The sequence below is a fragment of the Hylobates moloch genome, unplaced genomic scaffold (assembly GCF_009828535.3).
Source record: "Hylobates moloch isolate HMO894 unplaced genomic scaffold, HMol_V3 SCAFFOLD_19, whole genome shotgun sequence".
Lineage (NCBI taxonomy): Eukaryota > Metazoa > Chordata > Mammalia > Primates > Hylobatidae > Hylobates > Hylobates moloch.
In genome coordinates, this window is record NW_026652294.1 from 48,984,302 (window position 1) to 49,000,060 (window position 15,759).

The window sequence follows — 15,759 nt, forward strand, 5'->3', positions numbered from 1 at the left end:
AATGTGAAACAGAAACACTTAAAAAACTAAAATAAACACAAAGTATCACTATCATTTAGTGTCATCAGATTACTGAAAATTTTCAATAGAATTTCATTGTAGAAATTTTAGAAAATGCAGAAAAGTATAATGATGATGATGATGAGTAACAGAAAGGGTGCTAATGTCTTGTTTATTTTGCCTGAGCTAAGCATGTGGCATATACATTATTTCACTTAATCTCTGTAACAATCCTATGAGATGATAGGTTTTTTTTTTTTTTTAAGACAGGTCTATTTTTATCAGTCACACAGCTCGTAGGTGGAAGAGAAAAAAATTAAAACTAGATCTAACTCCAGAACATAAGCTCTTATTCACTAATACATGCTGCCCAAGAAAGAAAATTAAGACCACCTGTAATGCCACCAACCAGATATAACCTCTGCTAACTAACATTATCTCACAACAATCCTACTCTAACTTTCCAATAATTCAAAGTCTCCCCTCCTTAGGCAACCAGTGGTACGGTTTGGTGTATTCTTCTAGAAATTTTTTCCTATGAATATATATTCATGTATCTATATAAGGCATAATTTGTTAAATTATAGAAATAATGTTGCTGTGACAGGAGACTGGAACGGAAAAGTTAAGTGACATGCTCCAGACCATAAGATTCATCAGTGAAAAATCAGAATTGAAATGCAACAGGACACATTTAACAAAAAATGACCCTAAACCTTTGAGTATTTTTTCTGATTAAGACCTTGTCTTATACCTTAGGATCATCACTACAAAAATAATAAAATCAACTAACATTTATGAGCACTGACTATGAGCCAAGCATTCTTCTAAGTGCTTTATATATATTAAACTGATTTAAAATTATCATCTCTATTTTTACAGATGAAGGAATAGGTAGAAAGGTTAAGTGACTTGCCCCAAATCACACACCTAATAAGTAATACTGTAGATAGAAAAGTGATAGAGTGTAGGATGAATCCATTTTCTTATTTTGGAAATTGCTTTATTTAAATCACTAACAGTTGGTTACCCTTTTTCATAAAAATAGAATATGACTATCTCATACTTAACTGAATTTTCTGCTTTTAAATCTAAGGACAGTAAGGAATGCTCATGGAATTTACACAGTAACAGGATTAGAGGGCAATATATTTTTGGACTATATTGTGTCCACTTCAAGAGTTGAACAATAAATCCTGCTTGTGACCCTAGACAAATCGTTTGAATTCTCTAGATCTTAGTTTCCCCACTGTGAGACAATTAACACACACAATTCCCAGAACATCCCCTTTATTCTGGTAGTCTACTTAACACCATCGATTATCTCCACAGTTGTAGCTGCAGAACTAAAACATACTGTTTCCTTGTATTTTTCCCACATTTTTTGCATACAACAAATGTAACTTGAGGAATAGTAAACCTCTAATTAGATATTATAGAAGATAATGCTATATAATGAATCACTAAATTTAATATTCCAGCTCAACAGCTATACTCCAGAGTAGCTTTCCCTACACTTTTGGACTTAACCATCAATGAATTGGTTTGGTTTGATCCACAATTTCCTTTTACATGTAGGACAACACAGAAAAGTCAGACATGGGTACACAGATGTCAGGTACAAAAAGACACACCAAGAAAAATATATGTCCATTTCTCAGACACAAAAGCTTTATTCTTCCAACCTAAAATATAGGTACCAAAAGGTTTAAGTTTAGATAACACAGAAACAACACTGGCAGTTACTCCCCATATATCGATAGTGGTAGAAGGAACCCCATAGACTTTCAGCATTGTTCACTGAACCACTGAACAGTGACTGTACAGTGAGCAGCCTGCAGCAGCCCTGTAACCCAACTGGTTCTCAAAGCATAGAATCTCAAACAGCAGCTTCAGCATGATCTGAGATTTTCTCAGAAATGCAAATTCTTGACCCACTCCAGACCTACTAAGAAATTCTGGGGGCCTACCAATCTGCATTTGGACAAATCTTCCAGGTAATTCTGAAGTAAGTTAAAATTTGAAAACCACTGCTCTAACCTTCAGTTTGTGATTGCTGCCTCTGGGAGACAAAGTATTTTCCTAAATTTTCAGGTGATAATGAGTAAAGCAGGCAGACAAGAAGGTATCAGAACACTAGCAGCCTTAACTGTATCACTCTGTATGAATGTACAATAAAGTATCATCAGTGGTGTTAGTATATCCTATGTGAAAGAAATTCAAAAATTAAGTATTATTTCACTTTATAATACTAAAATTTGCATGAAAAAATGCAAAATCTGTTTGTTTTGTGAGTATACTCTTCAATTCATTTGGTTATTGTTAATTTTTGATACTATGTAGAGATAATAGCTTCAACCCCCAAGTTACCATTCTTATCTTGGTAGAAACTAATTTTCAGAGCATCTAATAACTTGATTAGAAAAGAGCAAATCACTATAAAGTTTCTATGCTTTAAAATTGTTTCAGATAAGGAAAGACTTTTTTAGCAGCACTTTGATATTGTGTTTTAGTTTCTTCCTTGCTTTCTAAAAATCATAACCGAGCTTTAGTTTAATTCTAATTCAGCAAAGAATTCATGCCTGTGGAAAATATATATAAATAATCACCTGAATAAGACTTTAGCTTTAGATTAGATTAAGGATGTCAGATGGGCAATCAGGAAGTGAAAGATTAGGCCCCCATGACAGTCATTCTGACTTGCAAATCTGGAAAAGAAAAGGCCTCTGATAGGGTTTTCCTTCTAAAACTCAAGAAAGGGATAGAAAATTAGCACTCTTATTTTACTTTATAACACTAACATTTGCATGAAGAAATGCAAAGTACAATATTCCATTGCCCAAGAAGCGTGACAATACCTCAAAACATGAAAGATTCTTCTAATCGTGTGCTATAGTACCATTTAAGGAACTATTTTATTCCTTTTGGAAACAGAAAAGCTGGTTCCTAATACAAAACTGTGATTGATTTAGAAAAGAATGGTTATCTATAAGAGTGGATGAAGCTGTTTCAATACCCGGAAGGAAAGCAAAATCCCCAAGGTCTTTCAATATTCGAAATTGACTCATAAAATGAAACGTCTCTCATTTTACGAGGTTTGGCCCAAATTTTCTCCTACTGTTTTGTTTTTTTGTTTTACTATGTCTTATCTGGCTTCAAAGGTGTATTATACTGACATTTCAGATCACAGCTAATGATACCTTCCCCAGAACTAGGAATACATTTTACTCTGCTGACCCCCATGCTGTAAATATGTAGTAGTTGTATTCACTGTGGTTTAACATCAATTTTAATGAGTAGGAATAAACAAAAGACCTAAAACCAAGTCTTCCAAGGTCCTTTACTAATGCTCTAATCCGTATACTCAGCTAGAGCTGTGAACATTTCTGACACAGCTCTATAGACTCACTGTAGAGAGAGTGTAAAGGATGTTGCCAGGCAACTCATCTAAGTTTGAAAGAATCTAGGCATTGATAATGAGTCTTTCTCAGTTTGGCTCCCACACAAGAAGGGTTTTAGTGAACTCTCACATGTGTTTACAGGCCATTCACAAGAGGTATTTCTAAAAGTAAGTATCTGTATCCAAAAGGAGTCCATCTCGGAAACCTATATTTCTTTTCTAATTCAAGTTTAATGTTTCCAGCATCACAAGTATTTTCTACAATCATCCAGAAATTCAACAGGAATTAGGCATAAAGGTTGTATGCAAAAGTGTTGTATGTCTAGTGTTGAATGAATATTCTTATTCACATCTTCAACATTCCTGTTTGTACATGGCCATAGCAAAATTTCTTCAAGTATCTCAAATCACAAAGGTAACCCTACTTACCTAAAACTACTTATCTACCAAAATTATTTTAATTCTTTTGAAAATTACCTTTGAAATTATTTTCAATACTTACTCTCATTGTATCAAAGTCAAAACAGGGCATTCAGTAAAAACTATGTTCTATTAAGAAGAATAGGCAATCAGTTGCAAAAGAGGTAACATGTTTTTATGAGTAGTATACATGCAAAATACTGCTCTGCTGGATGGGCCTGATCCAATCCTCCCTCTTTCAAAGCAGACACTTTGCATGCATGCTTACCAGGGCAGTATGCATCCACGTCCAGTTTCTGAGCTGAAGTGAGGGTTGGTGAGCCAAGCTCGGATTCTGGAATTCGTGGGCTCTCAACAAACTTTGCCTTCCTCAGAGGGGCTAAGAACAAAAAGAGAGAGAGAGCGAGCAAGAGACAGAGAGAGCAAGAGAGAAAGAAAGAGAAAGGAAGGGAGAGAAACAGGGAAAGAGAAGGAAAAAGGGAAAGAGAGAAACATAGAGGGGTCATGAGTAAGGGGAACAGCAGGCAACAGATGGAAGCACTTAAATGAACGACACACTCTGTCAGACTCAGATCAGGTTACCCTATTTTTTGAGCCAGAAAAAAAAAACCAACTGCATTCTTCATAGAGGAGATGGGTCTTGTTAAAAGTCACTGAAAACTGGAAAAGCTAAAATCTAATATTCAAAACTATTAGTATAAATTGTGATTGTCTGTTACCTTTAGTTATTTCTCTCTCTTTATAAAGCAAAGAGCTTTCTTACTTTGGCTTCTTTTGCCATTAAATACAGATGTTAACTAAGGAAAGCACAGGACTATGTTTTAAGGTTTTGTTTATAATAATTGTAATCAAAAGGTTTTTGTTATCCAGAAATAACTACTCTAATACTTGGTCATGATAAACACCATAAGTAGGATTAAATATAAGCCATCAGGCCTAATCTACGTAGCTTAACAAGAAAATCAATTACCTTACTTCTCAGCTATTAATGTAAGAAGTCAAAACTGTTGGTAGACTAAAATATTAACTAGGCCATGCTAGTTTGACACTAGAAGCTAAAGACATATGATTTAGTTACCAATTTAATTATGAGGCCTATGGAATATTAATATCTCATGCCATGGAATCCATTCATTCTTGTAAGGAATAAAGTATAACTCATGAATTGAAAGTTTTACTTATTGAAAGTATGTATACATTTTATTTACTAATTTTTAGGAGTAAAAATTCAGGAACGCTATTGATACACATTCGAATAATCAGTTATTGTAAAAGTTAAAATATTAGGATTGCTTAGCTGCTTTCAAACTGAGTTCTATTAAATAAACTATAATAGGGTGACTGCTTAGCACAGTACTGGCACAAATGTATTAGTTGAATCTGAAATTGATTTGTTTGTATTACATTGGTGTCATAATCACAGGTGGCCAAGACATGTGTCTAAGATCACATTACTTTTCTCAAAAGTTTCTGCATGTTCTTCAAAATCCTCATCCATTACTGACCCATAAGAGATTCTACGTTATTCCTAAAAGACCCTGTAAAAAGTAATATACAACTCTGTTATCACAATGGTCAGAAATCTCCTTCATTTTCTTTGAAGGATAAAAATCAAGTATTAAAAGTATATAGAAACTATTTTCAAAATGTGTCAATACTCAAAACCAACAGACAACTAAGTCACACTTCAGACCTTAGGGTATGTATATTTTCAGTGTATATTAAAAAATAATAATAAAGCCTGTTACTGTCTCCATGGCAACAAAGGCCTAACATTAAGAGTCCTAACAGTATGGTTCTGTCAAAAGCAAGCTTTGGAATAGCAGAACTCTCACCTTTGCTATGAGTGTGAGACTTGAGCCTGTTTTTAAAAATCATTATTACAAATAAAGATCTGAAGTGATTTATATGTACATATGCAGGCTACTAATAGCCAATATTAGAATCTCTTTCATTATAATTTCACCAACAGATTTAAAAATAATGAAACAGTTTATTTATTCAATACTGCTTAGTACAGGAAAAATGATTATATAGTAATTTAACCCTTAAAGCTCTTAGGTCCTTTACTAGAATTTTATTAAAGCATTGTTATGGCATCAGAGTAACTGTTTTACCTGCTGAGTTCTGACAAAGACAGCACAGGTCCCTGCTCAAGGGACTCTATATATCTTAAAATCTTAAAAACATTTTTTTAATAATGAAATTTAGGGCTAGTAGACAGACCAGAAACTTAAGGTAGAAATGTAAGAAAAAAAGTGAAGGATGGCAGGAGAACTTAAGGGAGGTATGAGGAGTGTACAAGAATTATGAGATGAAGTCAAGGGAAAAGATCAGGGTTCTAGAGATCATACAGAAAAAAGGAAACAGCTGAAGACTGTGAAGAGAGTATGGACTATATGGTGTTAATCAGAAGTTAAATAGATCTGGCAGAGGAAAAAAAATAAAACCTCTTACTAAAATATACAATTCTCCAGCAAAGAGAGTTATTTTAGATCTATGAAGCTCAATGTATACCAACTTCTTTATTTTCCCTTCTCAGGAAATTCCAACTGAGGTTATCTTTATAGCTCACAGGAGATATTTAATTCTTTCTTCTATCTACTCTTCACCTCTTCCCTCATCCATGGGGTACTGTGCATGTCTAATAATAAAGTTAAACTATTTTATAAGGTAGATGATAATGGTGTTCTCATCTAAGTCATAGAAAACTAGTGTCATTTGCAAGTCAAACACAGGAGGGACAATCACAGATACAATAAGTTGAACAACAGTCATAATATTGCTTGGTGGAGAACATAACAGGGCAAGTTGGAAGATGGGGCATAATATTTTACCTGGAAGCCTGGAATTTTAATATGCTTCATTGTAAAAAATGGTACGTAAGATGATTCACGTGAGTCAGAGAATTCCACGTTAAAAGGCTTTCTCTGATAGTTAAAAGAAGAAAGAAAGTGGTTGAGATGAGATGGGTAGGCACAATCTAAAGCCCAAACTTGGCATTTTACTGTGATGTAAGAGATAACAGAAACTACTGCACAAATAAGTGATTGGAACTGATACTAAGAACATCGATTCTTATGCCCTCAACGACTTGAGTTACAGAATCTGGCAGAGGTTGAGCAGATGAATGCGTATCAGCTTAGAGGTTAAGTAGAGTGATCTGAAAAATCTAGGTCTTGATTCTAACACATATTAATAGTAAGAAATTGGGCAAGTTATTTAGCCTTACCAAGCCTCAGTTTCCTCATAAAGTCACAGTACTGTTATGAGGCTTAACTAATTCCAAACATATATAAGTATTTAAGCACAGTGCTTGGATACAGTGATATAGCTCACTTATTAAGTTTATTAATACATGGACTAGTGAGGGCTATGGCTACAGAACACAAAGTAAGAAAGTAGTTTCAGACATACTATAGAGACAGCATAACATGGCAGCACATTCATGAGGAATTTGAGTGCAGGAATTAAGGGTAAGGGCTCTGAAACCAGAATGCTTACATTAGAGTCCCATTTCATTCATTTTTTTTTCTAGCTGTAAGAACCTTTCTGTGTTTGTTTCCTTTCATCAGTTATTTTGGGCTCATAACATCAAAGACAATTTGTGAGGATTACATTAATTCAAATAAAATCCTCAAAACAGTACCTAGCCCAGAATAAATGTTCTAAAAACATCAGCTGTTATTACTGTTTTTGCTGTTGTCATCACAGATTCAGCATGATTTGGAAGTCTGAACCGTGCATATATGTTGAGGCATGGGAGTAGTAAAACAAAGATGTCTAAGGGGATGAGAACAGTGATATCACCAATTATTTTTTAATTGAGAAGGGAATCATATTGAAGAAAATACAGTATGTTATGCCTTAGTAGGGTATCCAAGTCAAAATGGTCTAAGTTAGACAACAATAAATATGTGGTACAGCATGGAAGTTAAACAGTATTCTTTAGACCATGGGTTCACAAAATGTGGTGCCTGGACCAGCAGTATAATATTACCTGGGAATTTGTCAGAAATGCAAATGATCAGGCCTCACCCCAGATAAGCTGGGTCAGACACTCTGGAAGGTGGGGGCCCAGCAATCTGTATTCAGCAAGCCCTGCAGGTGATCGTATGGCACACTGAAGTTTGTGAACACTGGATTAGAGAATCTACAAACACCACATGCAAGCTGCTCATTAAGAAAATTTTCTTAAGAAAAAAGCTGTAATGAAATACAAATCAAGGCCTCATCTGTGAGAGTATCAACATGTGTGGTAAAGTTAGAATTTTTCTTTTCTTTTCTTTCTTTTTTTTTTTTTTTTGTGAGACAGGGTCTGGCTCTGTCACCCAGGCTAGAGTGCAGTGGTGTGATCTCAGGTCACTGCAACCTGCAACCTCCTCCTCTTAGGCTCAAGTGATTCTCCCACCTCAGCCTTCCGAGTAGTTGGGACCACAGGCATGTGCCACCATGCTTGGGTGATTTTCATTATTTCTTTTTTTTTTTTTTTTGGTAGAGACAGAGTTTTGCCATGTTGCCCAGGCTGGTCTGGAACTCCTTAGGCTCAAAAGATTTGCCTGCCTCAGGCTCCCAAAGTGCTGGGATTACAGGCATGAGCCACCCACGCCCGGCTATTAGAATTTCTTTTCAGTCATTCTTTTACCAATTTAACCTTGTGTTGTTGTTGTTGCTGCTGTTTTTTAAAGAGTCCTAAGTTATAAAGTATTAACCTATGGGGTCTATTTTGAAGAAATAACAATACTATCCATACTCACTAATTCTTCCCATGATCACTTGGGAGGCAGGTAGTTGAGGGAGGATAAGAGAAATCAGATTCATCACACAGGAATGCTAATGGTGAGAAGAGAAAATCTACCTATCGAGGTTCCTCTGTATGCTGGAATGCTGTAGATAATGTTGAAGTATATCTAGTCCAAAGAAATATAAGAGCATTAAAATAATAATTTTAAATAATTACTGAGGTATTTGTCTTTAGTAAATGTTTCATAGCAGAAGGGATTTTTTAGGAGGAAACTGGCAGAAGACTCAGATAAGAATATACTGAGAGAACAGTATGGAGGCAGACCAAATGAAAGCAAAGATCAAGAAAATGTAAAATGGAAGATAAATATAAAGATAGGCAGAACAATAAAAGTACCAAGAAAGTATTTTCGCAAAGTTGGATTTGAGATTATAAAGTATATTTAGTAAAGTTAACCTGAAGATAACTTAATCAACATTAATTGTCCAATGTGGGAGGAAAATAAAAATTTTTGTGTAGGCAAGAGAAAGAAATACAAGGCATCCAAAGGAGAAAGAAGTAAAATGATCTGTTTGCAGAAGACAACTTGTATGTAGAAAACCCTGAAGATTCCAGAAAAATACCTGCTGGAACTAATAAACAAATTCAGTAAAGTTGCAGGATACATAATCAACTCACAAAAATTAGTTGTATTTCTATACACTAACAATGAACAATCTGAGAAAAAAAACCTAAGGAGATAGTTCAATTTAAAATAGCAACAACAAAAAAAATAAAATATGTAGACATAAACTTAACCAAGGAAGCAAAAGACTTGTACACCAAAAACTAGAAAACATTGCTCAAAGAAATTAAAGAAGGTACAAATAAATGAAAAGGCATCCATTCTTCATGCACTAGGGGACAATATTAAGACGGTACATCACCCAAGTGATCTATAGATTCAATGCACTCCGTATCAAAATCCCAACGACTTTCAATGACCTTTTTTTTTTTTTCCAGAAATAGAAACATCCATCTTAAAATTCATGTGAAATCTCAAGGGAACCTAAATAGTCAAAACAATCTTGAAAAAAAATAATAAACTTGGATTTCTCACACTTTCTGATTTCAAAACTTACTACAAAGCTATAGTAGTCTAAACAGTATGGTACTGGCATAAAGACAGACATATAGACCAATGGAATAGAAAAGGCTGGCCAGAAATAAACTGTATCAACAATAATTTTCGACAAGGATACTAATACCATTTAGTGGGAAAAGGACAGTCTTTTCCACAAATGGTTTTGAGGAAACTGAATATGCAAAAGAGTGAGGTTAGATCCTTATCTTACGTCATATAAAAAATTAACTCAAAATGGATCAAAGACCTAAAAATAAGAGCTAAAATTGTAAAACTCTTTGAAGCAACATAGAAACAAAAGATTTGAACTATAGAATTGTAAAGAAGTAGAGAGAAACATTGAGAAATTTATCTGGAAAGAGAAAACTATATTTTAAAAAGTTTTAACAAAGCTTTCATATGCAGAATCTTATAACATTTTAGTTCCTAAACATTTACTAGAAAATAAACCTTTGAATATCATCAATTTTCTGCAGTGGGAGTGGGGAAAAAAGGGTAGAAGGAGAGATAGTGCTTGTGTCACTCTTTGTTTCCTTCTTATTAACCCTGGATCTCTGTTAGGTTTAAAATCTGGAAATAGGTGGGAAGGGCATCCTCCTACCCTATCTAATGTGCTGATTAACTATTTCTCATGATTGTGCTTCAATGGTGACATAAGCAACATCTTGAAGAAAGTGGAAATGCAAGGAGATTTTCCCTTTTAATTATTCATTTCCTGCAAAATGGTGGGGGGGTCAAAAACAATAAATAAAAATAAAATAAAGCACAAAAAAAAACAGAGAGAAGGAAAAACCAATAGAATCTGACATTTTGGCACAGGGTAGATAAAAGTGAAAAATGGTGAAGAGGAAAAAAATGATAATTCATATTTCCTGTTTTCTGAGAAAGTACCTAAAGAAAAGAAAAAAAACAAAAAATAAAAAGATACAATGCAGAAAAAGAAAATCAAAATTTGATATGATAATCTTTATCAAATAAAGGCTAGTCTACTGTAGAAACAATTTCTGACTCATCATAATGTAAATAAAACTATGCTTCTCTGAAACCAATTATAAAATTAATACATAGCTGCAAAGTATCTTTCTAGTTATTTCTTCTATGTAAGTATAAAAAAAAGTACATGTTTTATAAACCTCTCATCTCCCTCTACTTCCTCAATACTACATGTTATGCCCTTTAGTTCCCTACTCAATTTACTCCAAATTTCATATAAAAACTGTTGTGTGTAGTTTTACATCGAATTTATGCTGAAGTGTCAAATAATTGGAACACATTTATTTAAATGTGAATGTATATTATTGTAGCTAGAGACATAGTATACATATACATTCTTGAAAACAGACTATTAGATATCTGATTTCTCTGTGATTTACACAAATATAAAGGAAATATAACATGTATGCAGTGTGGCAAAGTAAAGATGACTTTGTTTACCAATACAAATATCAATTAGTATGTGGCCACTAGTTATCCACTATGGACTCTCATATGAACCTTTCCTATCTCTATTTATCATAGTGAACAACTTTAGAAATGAAAAAAAACGATTCATTTTATCTAAGCAAAAAGGCAACATTACATAGTTTTACCATTTTTAAGATTAACACAGCAATTATATCCATTTAAAAAATATTGAAATCTACCTAGTCAGCAACAACTCACAGCATATGGTCTCAATATAAACAGGGGCCCCACTAGAATACATACCATAAAGAATACAGAAGCTGTCTAAGTGTGGAGAAAATATTCTGACTTTGAGTCTATTGAAAATTTAGCATTTGAATATTAAATTCTAGAACTTTTTCTTCTTTTTTTTTTAAAGACAGGGTCTCACTATGTTGTTCAGGCTGGTTTCAAACTCCTGGACTCAGGCAGTCCTCCTGCCTCAGCCTCCCAAAGTGCTAGGATTACAGGTGAGAGCCCCTGTACCCAGCAAAATGTGAATATTAAATTCTTTTAAATAAAGTACTTATCACCTAAAGACTTTTATACTAACTTCCTAATAATGAAAATAAAAACTCTAAAGTAACCAAAGCCAAATAACTGAAATATCATCATTTAAAATCTATAAATAATTCAATAAGGGATGAAATAACTATATACTAATAGTGACACAGCAAATTGCTACAAAGAAATAGCAAAAATAATGGAATTTGAGAAGGTATACTAGCATATTTATCTGCAGGTAACAATTTCAAAACATGTATTATCACAAATATATTAATAAAGTTTTCTACTGATTAAAATAAAGAGGTTGTGATATCAGAGCTAAATGCTTTTCTGTATTTAGTAATTTCTTGTTCAGAAGTTATAGCTGTGAAATATAAATTGATAATTTTATACACAGGCAAATATTGCTAAAAGCTCTAGAATAATTATGACATTCCTATTTAATTTTTCATCTTTATCTCCTTCTTTAAACATTTTATAAAAAATGTGACATAACAAAGGCCCCACTCTCTACTAGAAATGTTACTATGTAATAAATATTAAAGGAGGCATCATGATACCTTTTTAAGGATTAGTATAATCATCTGAGAGTATTAGGATACTTCACAAACATGAAAACTCAGATTTGTTAAAAATGTAAATTTGGTACTACATGAAATTTTCACATACAAATAATGATAGTTTAAATGAAAATTATTTTGTTAGAAACCTGCAATAACTATTTGTAAACCAATTCCATAAAACATATGAGCTGTTCCCTTCAATTCAATGAATGCTACTGTGTTCCTACCATGTGCACAGAGCAGTAAGAAATGCTTCAGGGGATTCAAACATAATTAAGACAGTGTCCAGCCTAAAGGAACTTAATGAGGGGGTAAGACAGAAGAAGAACAGCTATGATACAAACAGAAGAAAGCCAAGTGCCAGGAAAATGGGACAAAACATAGGCTATACAATTTAAAGAGAAAAATGTATTGCAGATGCCTCCCCAACTCATCAGAGTTTAATAGATGTTAATTTTCTATTAAAAATTGGAATTATAAGGTGATTTTAAGAAACTGGTTTCAGAAGACCCATTAATTTCACTAATTTATCTTCTTTTAAAGTTTCATGAAGAATTTTATAGTTACAACAGTTGAAAAGTAACTGGAGAAAAACATGCTCACAACTTATGTCTTTAAAAATTTGGAAAGCACAAATTAAACCCCAAATCCAGCAGAAAAATAAAACCATAAAGATTAAAGCAGAACTCAATGAAATAGCAAATAAACTTATTTGCTTTTCAGAGGAAAATGATGAAACTAGAATTTAATTCTTCGAAAAGATAAACACAATAGAAAAAACTTACTCTAGACTGACAAAGAGAAACAGCAAAACATTAACTATCAGATTAGGAATAAAAATGGGGCCATCACTATCGACTATGCAGAAATGTAAAGGACTATAAGGGCGTTATTAATAACAACTTTAAGCCAACAAATTTGATAACTTAGATGAAATGGGCAAATTCACAGAAAGACACAAATGATCAAAACTCATTCATTAAGACATGGAAAAATCTGAATAGATTTGTAACAAGTAAATAAACTGAATTAGTAATTAAACATCTTACCACAAAAAAGCCCAGTCTCAGTCGTCACCACTGGTGAAGCCTATCAACTACCTTAAGAAGAAATAATAGCACTCCTTTACAAAATCTACCAGAAAATTAAGAAAGAAGTTGGGACAGGAGCAAGTGACTTAGAAAATCAAGTTACTTCAGATATATGTGGCTAGACTTTATACCAACAGTGTATAAGAAATCTGTAGCGATGTCTGGCTTATGAATTTAGTTTGTTCTAACTTAGTTCAGTCAATTAAAATAAATATCATCACACTTTGCCTTGTTTTAAAAATTAATGATACCATTTTAATGTTTATCAAGTAAAAAAGTTTAAAAACTTTTTCCAACATTACATCTATAGACGGTAGTTTTCTCATAGAGCTTTATACACACTTTTAATTTTGCTCTGATCTTATTTGGCACTCAAATAAGAATTAAATGTAACAATTTTTTTTAAATGAGCATTTCAATGGAAGAGAAAACATCCCTAAATTTTGTTTTAGAAAGACCGATGAAATGGGATCATTCTGTTGGGTCCTATAGACGGCCTATTTCTTTTAGTTAGTGATGCAAAACTTCTTGCTAGAGCCCAGTTCTAATGTGAGGTACACAGCTCTAAAAACAACTACCTCACTTTCAAAAAAAGCTATGTAACAACAAATAAAATAACATCATTTGTGTAACAGTTTATTTTATACTTTTTTTTTTTTTCTTGAGACAGAGTCTTGCTCTGTCACTCAGGCTGAAGTGCAGTGGCACAATCTAGGCTCACTGCAACCTCACCTTCTGGGTTCATGCAATTCTCCTGTCTCAGCCTCTGGAGTAGCTGGGATTACAGCTGTGCACCACCATGACGGGCTAATTTTTCTATTTTTTTTTTTCTTTAGTAGAAACGGGGTTTTGGCACGTTGGCCAGGCTGGTCTTGAACTCCTGACTTCAGGTGATCCGCACACACAGGCCTCCCAAAGTGCTGGGATTACAGGCATGAGCCACCACGCCCAGCCTATTTTATACTTTTATTTAAATTTTTACCTAAGCTCATTCGACCTTTGTAATTTTTCTATATAAAATACATTAATCCTGTTTTGCAGATGGGAAAACAGAATCACAAGATCTCTTGTCCAAGATTACAGTAATTAAGTGGTAGATTACAGATTCATATCCTGATATTTTGATTTCAAATATTATATTATTTCGTTTATAACACTCTTCCTGGGCGGGCATGGTGGCTTGCGCGTGTAATCCCAGCACTTTGGGAGGCCAAGGCAGGTGAATCACTTGAGGTCAGGAGTTCAAGACCAGCCTGGCCAACATGGCTAAACCCCATCTCTACTAAAAATACAAAAATTAGCCAGGTGTAGTGGTGGTGTGCGCCTGTAGTCCCAGCTACTCGGGAGGCTGCAGCAGGAGAATTGCTAGGAACCTGGGAAGCAGAGGATGCAATGAGCCAAGATGGTGCCTCTACACTCAGCCTGGGCAACAAAGCGAGACTCTGTCTCGAAAACAAAACAAAAAACTGTTCCTCAAGGTATGGAACTGATTTTAGGACGTAAAAGATGATTTAAAATCATTCATAAAAATGGCACTAAATAGCACTGAATTACATAGCGCAGTGGGCATTACTAGTGCCCACCAATATCCTGGTCTCCATTCCTGTCCAGGCGGAGGGGTGACTACAATTACCAGCTGTTGTGCAGTTTAGAAGACTAGTTTGGGCCAATGAAATAAAAGCAGAAGTGACATACTCCCTGCATGTTTCTACAGTATGTCTCTTCCTCTGACAGAAAAATCATGATGAACGTCTCATGTTGAGATAGTGAAACTACAAGATTGAAGCAGCAATAAAGGACAGCTGCCCTGGAGAGCTGCCAACGTTTGCTCAGTGAATTAGAAACCGACATTTGTTGTATGAATCTGCTGCCATTTTAAAGATGGTTTGTTAACGGCAATATAGTTTAGCCTATTCTGACTAATGAAATTGCTATAAAGTTACTCTTTTCAATTATCTGTCAATCCTTCTGAATATGTCAAGAAGAAAATTTTAATGTGCGGCCAGTATCAGCTAATCCTCCTTTTTAACAAAGAGAGTTGAGCTTCAGAATCATTTGAAGGTTTAAGTAGCCAGATTAATGTTCTAGTTAATCTTCTAGTTATGTTCATGATATTGATTTTCTAATTTGACTAGTAGTATAAAGTTTCTTTAAAAGTATTTAAACAAAAGCATGAAATTCCAAGAAAATATTAGGTTAAACAAAAAGTAGTTATAATCAGGTGGGGCAGAAATCATGGAAATCCTATACCTATACCAAATGAATGAAATTAAGAAACAATGCAGGTACCAACATGTATTTCTTTCTTTCTTGAGATAGGGTCTTGCTCTGTCACCCTGGCTGAAGTGCAGTAGTGTGATCACAGCTCGCTGCAGCCTTGACCTCCTGGGATCAAGCGATCCTCCTACCTCTGCCTCCTGAGTAGCTGGCGTTACAGGCGCATGCCACCATGCCCAGCTAATTTTTAA

The 15,759-nt window shown here is 34.2% G+C and overlaps 1 protein-coding gene across 9 annotated transcripts in view; it reads right to left on the bottom strand.

Moving 5' to 3' along the window:
• TANC2 (tetratricopeptide repeat, ankyrin repeat and coiled-coil containing 2) overlaps nt 1–15,759 on the bottom strand; it is a 486,082-nt gene that overhangs the window by 282,492 nt on the left and 187,831 nt on the right. For 5 of the 9 annotated variants that reach the window (XM_032138883.2, XM_032138881.2, XM_032138880.2 and 2 more), the window contains one exon: nt 4,089–4,199. The exons of the other annotated variants lie outside the window; for them this stretch is intronic. In XM_032138883.2, coding sequence (XP_031994774.1) covers nt 4,089–4,199 — 111 coding nt within the window. The remainder of the gene's footprint in view (nt 1–4,088; nt 4,200–15,759) is intronic. 9 annotated transcript variants of the gene reach the window in all.